General features: G+C 37.6%; 1 protein-coding gene across 1 annotated transcript; it reads left to right on the forward strand.

Moving 5' to 3' along the window:
• The first annotated feature begins 6,336 nt into the window (after window positions 1-6,336).
• LOC143561053 (uncharacterized) lies at window positions 6,337-7,108 on the forward strand. The gene is made up of 2 exons (XM_077049212.1): window positions 6,337-6,888; window positions 6,956-7,108. Exons 1-2 carry the CDS (start codon window positions 6,337-6,339, stop codon window positions 7,106-7,108), a joined length of 705 nt encoding a protein of 234 aa, XP_076905327.1.
• Window positions 7,109-13,093: the final 5,985 nt, after the last annotated feature.

The raw sequence follows: 13,093 nt of genomic DNA on the forward strand, positions 1-13,093 counted from the left end.
AAGTATATTTATTAAACTTAAAACCGACAAGTATTTGAATCGATTTTATAGGTTACAATTATTGATGTTCGGTTTATTTGTACATAGTTTAACTTGTTAACTTAGTCATTGTATTCGTTTAGTTTAGGAACTTTGGTACTTCATACGTGTTTATTGTATTTCAGGTTACAGGTATTTAACGTGCTTAGTTTAGACCTGTAGGAGCACGGGATGAAGACCCGGGATGTCCAGCACGTAAACCGAGACAGTTATTTGGACTTGTTGAGTGAAGCCACCCATCGCGTAACGCGATGGGTGTGGAAGGATGGGCATCGCGCTACGCGATGCCCTTAATTTATTCCTGCGTTAACTTTTGGTCCATCGCATAGTGCGATGGACCATGGGAGGAGACCATCGCGCTACGCGATGGTCCCCAGAATCGTGAAAGTTATGGTTTTTTCATATATCACGTTTGGACGACCCTAGACGCCATCATTCAGTTTCCAGGCGATTTTTAGAGCAGCAAGGAGGAGAACCATTGATCCCAATCATCTCAAGGCATCATATATGTTCTATCACATCATAACCGAAGCCCGAGAGATGCAGAAACGCGGCTAGATCCTTCGAGTCATACCCAGGATGTATAGTTTGTAATCTTTCAGTTTAATTCTCATGTACTAGAACAACTAATTGTAATTGTCTTTGTGTTAATCTATGAGTATTGACGTTTAGTATGTTCGTACAATCAGGCAGTTTAGGTTTATTTCGATCAGAATGATTAGTTTGTCGATTGCTATAATAATTGCTCGTAGGATTGTTTTGACCTGTTAATTGCAAGAAAGTATACGTTTGCCCTTAGTTGAGTCACACTGGCAAGGACCGTTTGATAACCAGTGTCGTGTGTTAGCGAGCGTGGATGCCTAAGGTTTAACTGGTTAGTCAGTCTGTAGTTGACACAAGAGAGTTTATCTGTCAGGTTGCATGAGTTTGCTGTCAGTTTGGTTACTTGAATTCCCGGGTGTGATTTGCTTTATTAATTGATTGAATACTTAAGTAATTGTTCGTTTCTTATAAAACCAAACTGTTTTCTAGTGTCATCAGCACTTTGTTAATTGAATCACTTCATAATGTTAGGAATCATTTTCACTGCACACTGACCACATACTCCTCGTGGTTCGACACCCTACTTACCCTAGCTTGCTTTGGTGATTAGGACATTGATTTAATAGTTTTTTACTAGATAGCGACAGTCTAGCATCAATTATTATTATTTTTGTTATCCACACTCTTTAATTTAAAGTATATTATTTAGTTATATGATTTATTTATTATTAATGAGGGATAAATGCACGTTTTTATCGACAATAACATGTAAAAGAAACATGCTGGCTAATTCAATGAGGGCTATTCAAAGTTTGAAGTTCATGCCACGAGTTCAGATTGAAGATCATCCAAGTAATGTTGTGGGTTTTTACTAAAATAATTTGGGCCAGCGAAGAAGCAAAGGATTAACATGATGGAGTTAGTGGGCTGAAATTTAAATTAATATGGACTCTACTTGTAGGTCGATTAGGAATGAATACAAAAGGAAAAAAAACGGGCACACCACAATTGGGAGATTGGAGAGGATCGGGCCCTATTAATTAAGAGCTGTTGTTGCAAAGAAAAACAAGAGGAGGTAGCCGTAAGGAGAGAGAGAAGAGAAAAATGGTTGGTTCAAGTAGAGCGCGTTTGGGTTCAACATCTACTCATTCAAACATTATTATTATTATTCGGTTTGATTTTATTGTTTTCTTTATGAATTCATTTTTTGAACCTTATTTATTTGGTATGTTCTTGAGTATGATTATTGGCTAAACTTATTAAACCTCCTAGGCTTATCATGAAGCCTAAGGCAGGAGGGGGAGAAGCAAGAAAGAAGGTGTAGACTTAGAGTTACCTATCTATGGAAAAAGTTACAAGAAGGAGCATTCAAGAAGAACGAGTTATTTTGTTTAAGTTTTAAGTCATGTATGGCTATTCAGGATTTTATGTGTATTGTTTAAATTTGAATTTAGACTAATGGTTGAGTATGATGTTATGGATTGAATTACGTTATGAATGCTTGTGTGGATGACAGTCATATGAGGTACGACTTGATAAGTTAAAATAAACAGTAGCTTTAAAATAGTATGTATTAACGTCTCCCAATATGAGACGAGACTTGTTAAGTCATGACGAGAGCATATTATCGAGGGCTTCATGGAAAAGCTACCTTGATCAACTAACACTCATGAACACCACTCTGCGACTGCAATATCGAGGGTAAGAAGGATAAACCGGTAAGCTAGGAAGCTAAGCCAGTTGAAAGTTCACGAAAGTACATACCCGATGCATGATCTGGAATTAACAGCTGTAGTACACGCTCTTAAGATCTGGAGATCTTACTTGTATGGTACTAAGTGTATTATCTATACGGATCACAAGAGTTTGAAATACTTCTTCGAGCAGAAAGACTTGAATATGAGACAAAGAAGATGGCTAGAGTTGATTAAAGACTATGACTGTGATATCAAGTATTACCGGGAATGGCTAATATAGTTGCTGATGCTTTAAGCCGGAAGAATGAAGACGTAATAGCGACAGTGAAATCTTACAATCTGATTGTCAGCTCATAATTCTTTAAGGAAATCAGCAAGGTTCAAACAGAAGTGCTTGCAGATGAAGGGTTAAGGAAGAAAGATTTATAGGCAGCAGACTGAGTTGATTGATAATACCCAGGGTGTAAAGATCAGATTCGATCGAATGTGGATTCCACGACATGGAAATCTTATATATCGGATTTTAGACGAGTCTCATAAATCTCGATATTCGAATCATCCATGATCTTATATATCGGATTTATCAAGATTTAAATAAAGACTATTGGTGGCCAGGTATGAAGAATGAAGTAGTTGATTATGTCAACAAGAGCTTGACTTGCTTACAAGTTAAAGCAGAACACCAAAACCCGTATGGGAAGATGCAGCCTTTGGAAACACCCAAGTAGAAACGGGAACACATCACCATGGATTTCATAACTAAGCTACCGCATACAGCTAAGAGTCAAGATACCATTTGGGTGATTGTGGACCGTTTGACTAAGATTTCTCACTTCCTGCTTATACGAGAGACCATATCATCAGAAACATTAGCAAATGTATTCATTAAAGAAGTAGTAACGAAGCATGGGGTGCCATTGTTGATCGTATCCGACAGAGATACCTGCTTTACTTCCAGATTTTGGAAGAGGTTCCATGAAGCAATGGGAACGAGATTGAACGTCAGCACGGTGTATCATCCTCAAATAGATGGACAGTCGGAGTGAACTATCCAAACCCTTGAGAATACGCTACATGCTTGCGTGTTATATTTTGGAGGAAGTTGGGATGATCATCTTCACTTAGCAAAGTTTTCTTACGACAACAGCTATCATTCGAGTATTGGTATGCTTCCTTTAGAAATGTTGTATGGTAGACGTTGTAGGACTCCCGTATGCTGGGAGAGATTGGTCAGAAGGAAATGGGCAGTTTGGAAGTTGTGCAAGAAACCTCCTCGAGGTTTGATCAAATCAAGGCAAGGATGAAAGCTGCTCAAGACCGTCAGAAGTCTTATGTCGACAAACGGCGACGGCTGATCGAGTTTAACGTTGGCGACAACGTGATGCTTAAGATCTCGCCGTGGAAAGGTATTATTCATTTTAGAAAGAGAGGAAAGTTGAGTCAAAGATATATTGGACCGTTCAAAATCATCTTCCATGTAGGAAAAGTGGCATATAAGCTCGATTTACCTGAAGAACTGGAAGGAATTCACTCTACCTTTCATGTTTCTCACTTAAGGAAATGTCTCGCGGACGACACATCTCCCGTGCCGTTAATGGACACGGAGGTAGATGAACGATTGAATTACAATCAAGCAGCCAATTGAAATCGTTGACCGAAAGAACAAGCAACTTCATCACAAGGTCATTCCTTTAGTAAAGGTAATTTGCAAACATCGAAAGGGATCCGACGCAAAGTGGGATGTCGAGGAAGAAATGCGTAAGTTCTATCCTCAGTTGTTTATGTAATAGATAGGTTTCAGGGACGAAACCTTTTTAAGGAGGGAAGACTTGTAACATCCTTATTTCGAGAAGTTACCAAATAAAATAAGTTTTATTTAATTATGTGTGTTGTTATTTAAAGTTATTAAATTCAGATAGGGTGAAAGGATAAGTGTTGGGATATTATGGGCTTGAAAAGGATTACGGGCCTAAAGCCTTGGGCTTAGCCTATTTAAGGAAACCTAAAACCCTAATTTAATCATCCCCTCATCATTCCATCATCATCACAAACCTCAGACACACACACGTACCCTTCTTTCCTCCAATCCATTCAAAGATCTATCAAGTTCATTTAATATTTCCAAGATAATCAAGATCCAATCTAGTCACATTTAAAAGGTACGTGCTATGCTATGTTAAGATCTGTCATTTTGTCCATCTTCATCTTGTTTCTATTTTGATTAAAACCTAAAGATAAGTAATTGAATATTGTAATATTGGAAACGAAATGAACCGAGCCAAACCGACGTAAACGAACTTTAATGGAACCAAGTAATAAAGCCGGTTTTGGTTTAAAGCGATATGGCATATGTATATAAAGAGATAAGGAACTTGATGCTAGTAAAATGAAACCCGGTTCAAACAATTAATAGGATTTGGTCCCGACTTCAGCTTGAATGAGGTTAAGGGTGCTCGGCCCAACTCATTAGATTGAGTAGAATCTGGTCCGAGCTAGAGTAAAGGTAATCGACTCAACTGAAACAAGGGTTAGATCCTTTCGGATCGAACGGATAAAGGAGGCTCAGCCCAAAACACTTCGACTCGAGTAAATCTAGTCGACAAGATCTGGCGGCTCGACTCGAGTAGTTCAATCGGATCGACCCAAGTCGAGTCAAATGGACTCGGGTGAGACTCGAACCGGATGTAATCGAGCTGAATGAGACATGAGACTCGACCCATTTGCTGGACTCAAGTGGAATTATGTGACTCGAGTCAAACCAGCCGAGTTGAAGCAGACGACTCGAGGAAGCAGTAGTTTGGCTCGAGCAGAACATTCGAGTTAGTGGGGAGGTCTAACTTGACTCGAATGGGCATAAGGAGATGGAAGTCGGCTCGATTGAAACATGGACTCGACTCGTTTCTATGCTCGAAGCAAATGAAAAACTCAACTGGAATGATACTCGGGCCAAACAACTCGATCCGATGGTTGGACTCGAGTGAAATTGTAAACTTGACTCAAATCTCTGTTGCTTGAAACAAGTATGACCTGGACTCAACCCAAATGTCAGTTCCCTCAACCTTCTTTCTTCTTCCCGTCGACGTGGTTGCCGGAACAAAGACCGGCGGTAGTAGTGGATTGTGAGGAAGAAAGGTGTGTTCTGTGTATAAGTAAAGTAGGTGGGGAGGGACCATTTATGTAATTAGACCATAGTAGTAGTAGTACTAATAATAATAATAATAAGACAGAATTACAAATTTTGTCCTTTAAAAAAAGCCAAATTACGGTTCGTGTCCTTTTCTAAGTTTCCTTGCAGGCGGTGTACTTTAAACTTTTTTTTTCTACACGTTATGTCCTTTACGCTAACTGGGTTAGAAAAACTCAGTTAAATGCCCTCACGTGAGGCACATGTGAGGGCATTTTTGTCTTTTCACCTGTACCTGCAACTTCTTCTTCCTCTTTCTTCTTCATTTTTGTTCTTTCATCAAACACCTGGCAGACCTTTCAATCTCCATTGCTACCAATAACCCCAAATCCTACCAACACACTCTTATAACAATCAAACCCACAAATTACACAAACCCCTCAATCTCCATTGCAATTCTCACATACCTTTCATCCTCTTGAATCACCTCATTAAAGAGAACCAACGCTGCATCTTCATCTCAACTCGCCCAATTTTAAACCGACACAGCAAATCATTAACATAAAACCTAATATCGTCTCTTGACGCACCAATCCCAGGTTTCGAAACCCTGTTATGCAATTTCATACGGTTTTTGCCTCCAGATTATGCAATTTCATACGCAGATGCATTTGCCTAGGGTTTTGAAGTTATAATCCGTACGATTGCGTGTTATTAAGCCATTAAAATGATGTGATAATCGATTGTGACGTAAATAAAGCCAACTGTTGCTGTATTCGATTGATGAACCGAGTGTTGTTGATGAATCATTGAATCCTAGGGTTTGTTAAGAGTATAAATCGGCATAATTAGGTTGTTGGCGGTTAATTGTTGTTCATTAATCTGATTATCAACAATTTGATGCATATGAGGCTTCAATTTCCAAGTCTGCTAATGTGCATCTTCTGGTGGCCACTTGTTGAGTCTCAACTATCTAATCCTCTACCAAAGCCTGCAAGAGCTCTTGATGCAACCTTACAGGACTATGCGTATCGCGCTTTTGTTCATCCGAAAACCGGTGTTCCATTCAAAGGTATTGTGCCATCGTATTTGACCGGGATTGAGATATCGGCGATGAGGCTTAGAAGCGGTAGTTTGTATCGGAGAGGCGTTGAAACGTTTAGGGAATTTGTGATTCCAGTTGGGTTAAGAGGGCAACCGTATGTTGAGAGACTTGTTCTGGTGTATCAGAATTTAGGAAACTGGTCCACAACTTATTACTCTTTACCAGGTTACATTTATCTAGCTCCGGTATTAGGTCTTCTTGCTTACAATGGTTCGGATTTATCGGCTTCTAATCTACCAGAACTTGATTTTTGGGCTTCTGAGGATGCCATTACAGTTAAATTTGGAAGCATTGGGCCTATACCGGACGGTTCAGTTGCAAAGTGTGCTTGGTTTGATCTTCATGGTCAGGTTAACTTCACAAACTTGTTATCTGGCAATGTATGTTCAACAACTGAACAGGGTCATTTCTCCATTGTAGCTGAATTAGCTATTGCACCTGTTCCAGTACGATATTAGGTTTTATGTTAATGATTTGCTGTGTCGGTTTAAAATTGGGCGAGTTGAGATGAAGATGCAGGCGTTGGTTCTCTTTAATGAGGTGATTCAAGAGGATGAAAGGTATGTGAGAATTGCAATGGAGATTGAGGGGTTTGTGTAATTTGTGGGTTTGATTGTTATAAGAGTGTGTTGGTAGGATTTGGGGTTATTGGTAGCAATGGAGATTGAAAGGTCTGCCAGGTGTTTGATGAAAGAACAAAAATGAAGAAGAAAGAGGAAGAAGAAGTTGCAGGTACAGGTGAAAAGACAAAAATGCCCTCACATGCGCCTCACGTGAGGGCATTTAACTGAGTTTTTCTAACCCAGTTAGCGTAAAGGACATAACGTGTAGAAAAAAAAAGTTTAAAGTACACCGCCTGCAAGGAAACTTAGAAAAGGACACGAACCGTAATTTGGCTTTTTTTAAAGGACAAAATTTGTAATTCTGTCTAATAATAATTATAATAACAAATAGTAAGTGTAATAAAAGAAAATGATGATAAACTAAACGAACCCGAACCCGAGAGCATACTCATTTAAGGACCCGAACCCAAGACCCGACTCATAATGAACCGCAACTTACAAAACCCGTTAGTAGTCGTAAACCGTAGGTTCGTTAAAGACACGTAGACATATAAGTTCAATGACAAATGGTTAGCTCATAAAATAAGGGAACTTAACCCGTCTCGTTTAGGAATCAAAGCCCGAACGTTCGTTAAGGAATTATAATAATGAGGTTAAGGCCTAATAAAGTGATAAATGAAGCTAAAGTTTATCAAACTAATATAATCAGTTCAAGAAGGGTATATGTTCGGTTTCGTTAGTATAACAAGTTCGGAATAATTAACTTAAAAGTTATATCCGTTAACTTAAGAATGTAAAGTTATTAAAGCTAGAAAATTAATTTTGTGTAGTTTAATAAACAGTTAGTCGAGCTTAACTGAAGAATGGACTCGTGATTAACTCCGAGCGTAACAGGATCCAGGTGAGTTCTAGCCCCCTTTCTCTGTGACGTTTTTCGGGGCTGTGTGCATACTCCAATGTGATAGTTAATACTCTTATCTTAAGTGATAAGCGTATCATACGTGTATGATTATATTGAATGTTATTTTTATAGAATTTCGTATGAATGTGCGTATATATATATATATATAATTATTATTATATAGCAATTGAAAGATATATGAAGTATGCACGTATGATAGCAAACGTACGAAATAAACGTATGGACGATTGACAGGACCTGTATGGTTGTATGGTTATGCAAAGTAAAGGGACCAGAACCTATTACTATCTGAGATATAAGGGACCAGACCCAAATAATATCTGAGATCGAGGCAGGAGGGACTAGACCCTAATAATATCTGAGATTGGAGGGACCAGACCCTAATAATATTTGAGATTTGAGGGACCAGACCCTATTAATATATGGGATAGAAGGGACCAGACCCTGAAAATATCTAAGATAGAGGGACCAGACCCTAATAATATTCGAGATAGAAGCAGTAGGATAGCTTACGGTATACCATAGGAAAGTACGAAAGAAAGTATGTAAATACGTATGTATGTACGTATAGTATGTATGAATGAAAAATAGCAAGTAAAATATGAAATACGTATCTTCAGACGCGTATAAGTAGGAACGTGAAAGTATTGTATGTTAATTGATTAACTAGAACTCACTCAGCGTAGCTGACTTTTAGTATGCACGCAGGTGAGTAGGATGAGGTAAGTTGCTTAGAGTGGGACACGTGGCAAATAAAAGAAGACTGGCATCAAAGAGAAGACGAGTCACATGTTATTCATGTTTAAACGTGTAAGACTTATGTTATTTTGTTTAAACCAGTACTTATGTTATTTAAGAATGATTGACGTTTATATTCCGCGAAATGTTTTAATTAACTCTGATTTTCGAATTATGTGAATGAGTAAATCCAACCAGCGTGAAATTAGGGCACCCGGGGTCAGGGGGCTTACAATAATATCATAAAAAACATAAACATTTAGTAAATTGAAATAAACCTAATACATGAACCTCATCGTGTCTATGAAATCACTATATTGTCAATTAAACTTGCTTTTAATTAAAACCTGAATAATTGTAACAGGAGAGAAAGCTTTGAACGATTGAATTAACGGTACATGATTGCAAACCCTAGCTTGTTACATAGATTTGGCTAACTCAAGCTAACAAACTAAACAAGCAATTAAGTGCTAACGTTGACTAACAATCAATCTAACGGAGAGTAACGATAATAACAAAGCTTGATACTTTGCATCCCTCAAGTTGGAGATGTAGAGAGACAACTTTGAAAGTATTAAATGAAATTGAGGACAAGATAAGACTTTTGGTAAAAAAAAATCAACTAACAGATCACCTATGCACGGATGAACTAAAGAGATCATCCTTCGTGTGGTTTCTCATGAACAAGATGATAATCAAGTTCAATGTGTTTGGTAGATTCATAAAGACGAAATTTGATAGGTTTGGGTTAAGTAGGAATCATCTTGATTGACTGAAGGAGCTTGAAGGGTGTAAGGTTGGTAGGGTTGGACTTGATGAGCATGCGTAGTGTAATAGGGTGTGGGTATAGCTTGAGCTTGGTAAGCATGAATGAGTTGAGGACACACATTGCAGAGATAATTAGGGTCTCCACAATTGTAGCAAGAACATATAGCAGGTGCTCCGAGTTAAGCATATGGCATAGCATGGGATTTAGGAGCATGCGGCACAGACCGTTGTGGGACGGCTTTTGCACTAGGTGGTGTACAAAAAGTATTAGCAAGATAACCGTAACGATTACATTGGGTGCAAAAACGACACGAGGATTGAGCCGAATGATGATAGTTACAAGTGGAGCATAACGGGTATGAACCGGTGTAAGGTTTCTTATTTGAGATGGTTGGATCAGGTTGTGCTTGATTGATAGCATAATTTTGGGGGTTGGATTTATGTTTCTTGTTGTGATGGGAAGTGGTGTTGTTGTCGTTGTGCGGACTGGGTTTGGGTTTGTCCTTAGCATCAGTTTAGGATTCAATTTTGGAATTGTCAGGGGTAGGTTTAAAGTCCTTTCGAGAGAGGGTTCCATCCCTAACATGGTCATCTGAGAGAGCAGCGGCAAGGGTAATAGCTTCCCCAATGGAGGGAGGGTCCCAACTAACCGCGGCATCACGAAAGATTGTTGGTAACCCGTGGATATATTTTCGAATAGCAAGAGACACGGGTGTTACAAGGTGGGGTACTATGATATCGTCTAAATTATACATATTATTATATAAATATTTCCTACACTTTTAAGCATACTTGAGCCAAGTTTTTATTGAATGTTATTATTATTTGATTCATATGTTGGTTCTTAAGATTCTAATAGATAATGAGCAAAAACCAGTAAATAAACTCAAAAATAGCAAATACCAATCGGTTTATTTTATCTAGTCATATTTGATCAGTGCGTTATACATAATTATTTATTTTACATTATGGTTATATCTTATTTATTATCATGAAAATGAGATTTAAATATAATAAATATGAGTGCTAATCATGAAAATATGAATACAGTACGTTGACATATATAAAATTGAATCTAAATATTTGATTTAAATAATGTATGCTTCATAGTTAATTTATTAACGAGCAGATTTGAGATGCAGTGGGCCAACAGCAACTTAGTGGACTGCTAATAGTTTTGTTCAACAAAGTGGCCTCTACATGGTTTATGGGCTAAAAGAAAGAAAAGAGTTTAATACGTATTATTATGTGCCGTGGGAATTAAAAAAGGAAAAGAAGACCCTTGGGACAAATTTTTTGGAGCAGAGTCGGTTGGTTGGGCACAACATAGTATATATATTTATATATTATTATTTGATGGCACTATTGTTTTTTGGAAGGGGGAAGAGTCAGACGGAACACGAAGGCAGCCTCAAAAAGAGAAATTGCAAGGAATGGATCACAAGTTTTATTGATTAGAGAGAGTTCGGCTTCAACACATACTCATCCAAACATCTTTAATATTCGGTTTGAATTTATTGATTTCGTCATGAACTCATTATTTAAACTTATTTATTTTCGTTTGTTCTTGAGTATGGTTGTTGGCTAAACCCCTAGACCGCCTAGATTTATGATGAACTTTTGTTGGCGTTTGATCTTGGTTTGGAATTATTTTTGTTATGGTTTATGATTAAGTAAGAGGTTTTATGTTTTTTTTCATTCGATGCATATGTGTGCTTAGGATTGTTTGGTGAATTTTATTGTTTCGCAGTTTCCTTGGTGATTAATAGGATCCTGTTAGGTCATCTACTGTGTGTTTTTAACTAGTTAGTGGTTGATTTGCAATAAAGCCATAGGAACAATATTAATAAATCAAGTACACCTAAGTGTGCTCTAATCTAAATAACTATAAGGTGATAGATTATGTGATAGGTCTTGGTTAATGAATTGCTAGATTTAGTTCTCTGTAAGGAGTCCGTATATGTTTGATTTAATTGTCTTGTCTATCTAGTCGAGCGAATTCTTTAAACTACATTTGATTTCCGCGTTGTAATGTAGGATTTCTTATAGAGGTACTTGTCATAAAATAAATTAGTGACCGTAAGCGAGTCTAATAAAAACCGGTAATTTTAGCAGCTTATTAGGATTCCATAGGTGTCTCCTTGAGAAGGGTCGAGGGCCCTGTTCGGTTTATCCTTAAGTTAATTTAAGATCCTGGTTCCATAACTTAGCATTTTCCTACCATTTGATAATTGATGCATTAGGGATTCTAGCCTAGGTGGTTGCTTGTCATCATTTGAATTAAGTCTAGGTTTTAGTCGTCTTTAAGTGTTAGTGATTAATTTAATATTAGTTTAATATTAGTTTTTAGTAAAACCCCCTAATAATACAAATAAATACTCATGTATATAGTTGAGTCTAATTTAGCTAGTTTACGTAATTAAAAGTGTCCCGTTGGTTCGATATCCGACTTACTTAGTTGTACTAGAGTCGACTAGTTCACTTTCCATTTAGTAGTTTTAGTTAAGTTAAGAGTCTAGAATTTATTACGTAGTGTCCAGATTAGTGTTTATTTAGTTAATAAATTAATAACTACGTTTAGCACATCATACTAACAGGTTGAGTTCCTTGAAACAGTTTAAGTAGGTAGACTTATCACCCCCCCCCCCCCCCAATTTGCTTGAGTTCCCAAAACTCTGTCTCAAGCCTTTGAAGTTCATGTTCGGGGCAAAATTCCTTCTTTATTGCTTCTTTGAGATCATCCCGAGGCATGGCCATAGCAAGCCCGGTTCCTTGGATGGTTTTAAAGGTATTCCACCAAATGGAGCCCATTCGTTAAAGACGCTCGAGGCGAACTTAATCCATTTGTCGCCCGGACATTCACAATGGATAAATATGTTCTCTATTTACTCAAACCATTAAAGGAATTTAGTGGCATATTCTTCGCCCAAGTATTGGGGTGGTTTAGCACTAATGAAATTTTTGATGTGGAAGTTGCCTGGAACGACATATGAAGCAGAACCATTCAAGTTACGGATTTAGATCAGAGTCACGATAGTAGGCATTGCAGCAACAAATTCTTTAGTGATCCTAGCAGCCAGACGGCGGTCATGAGAACCAGATGAACTACGTTGATTACGACGATGATTTCTGAGAAAAAACATTCTGCTAGGACCGGAGATAAATATTCATAAAATAGAGGGTAAGTTGTGCAAAATTTCATGGGTTGACGTAAAATAATATGATCAATGTGAGATAACTAGATAAGTAAATGAGTTTTGTTAAAAAAAAATTGAGATGATTTCATAAACTAAAATAATTATTTAAATTTATTGGGTCGGGCTTGTCACACCCCAACCTAAGGCGGAATATGCCGGGGCGCGACATAATTGTATCATAGCTCAAATGACACTAAAGTAAATACACGTGTCAATATCTAAATTATTTATTTCATATCATTCAAATACGCAAAAACACAAATACTGTCTCGAATTTAAATAAACATTACAACATAAATAAATAAGAACAAAATCAGTCTTTATTACTCATGAAACCTAAAGTCCAATCTACTCTTTAATCTCTTGTTTCATCCATTATAGCTACCTGAGCCATGCG

The sequence above is a fragment of the Bidens hawaiensis genome, unplaced genomic scaffold, assembly GCF_021521415.1.
Source record: "Bidens hawaiensis isolate Kalapana, Puna unplaced genomic scaffold, B.hawaiensis_p1.1 tig00001143_1, whole genome shotgun sequence".
Taxonomy (NCBI): Eukaryota; Viridiplantae; Streptophyta; class Magnoliopsida; order Asterales; family Asteraceae; genus Bidens; species Bidens hawaiensis.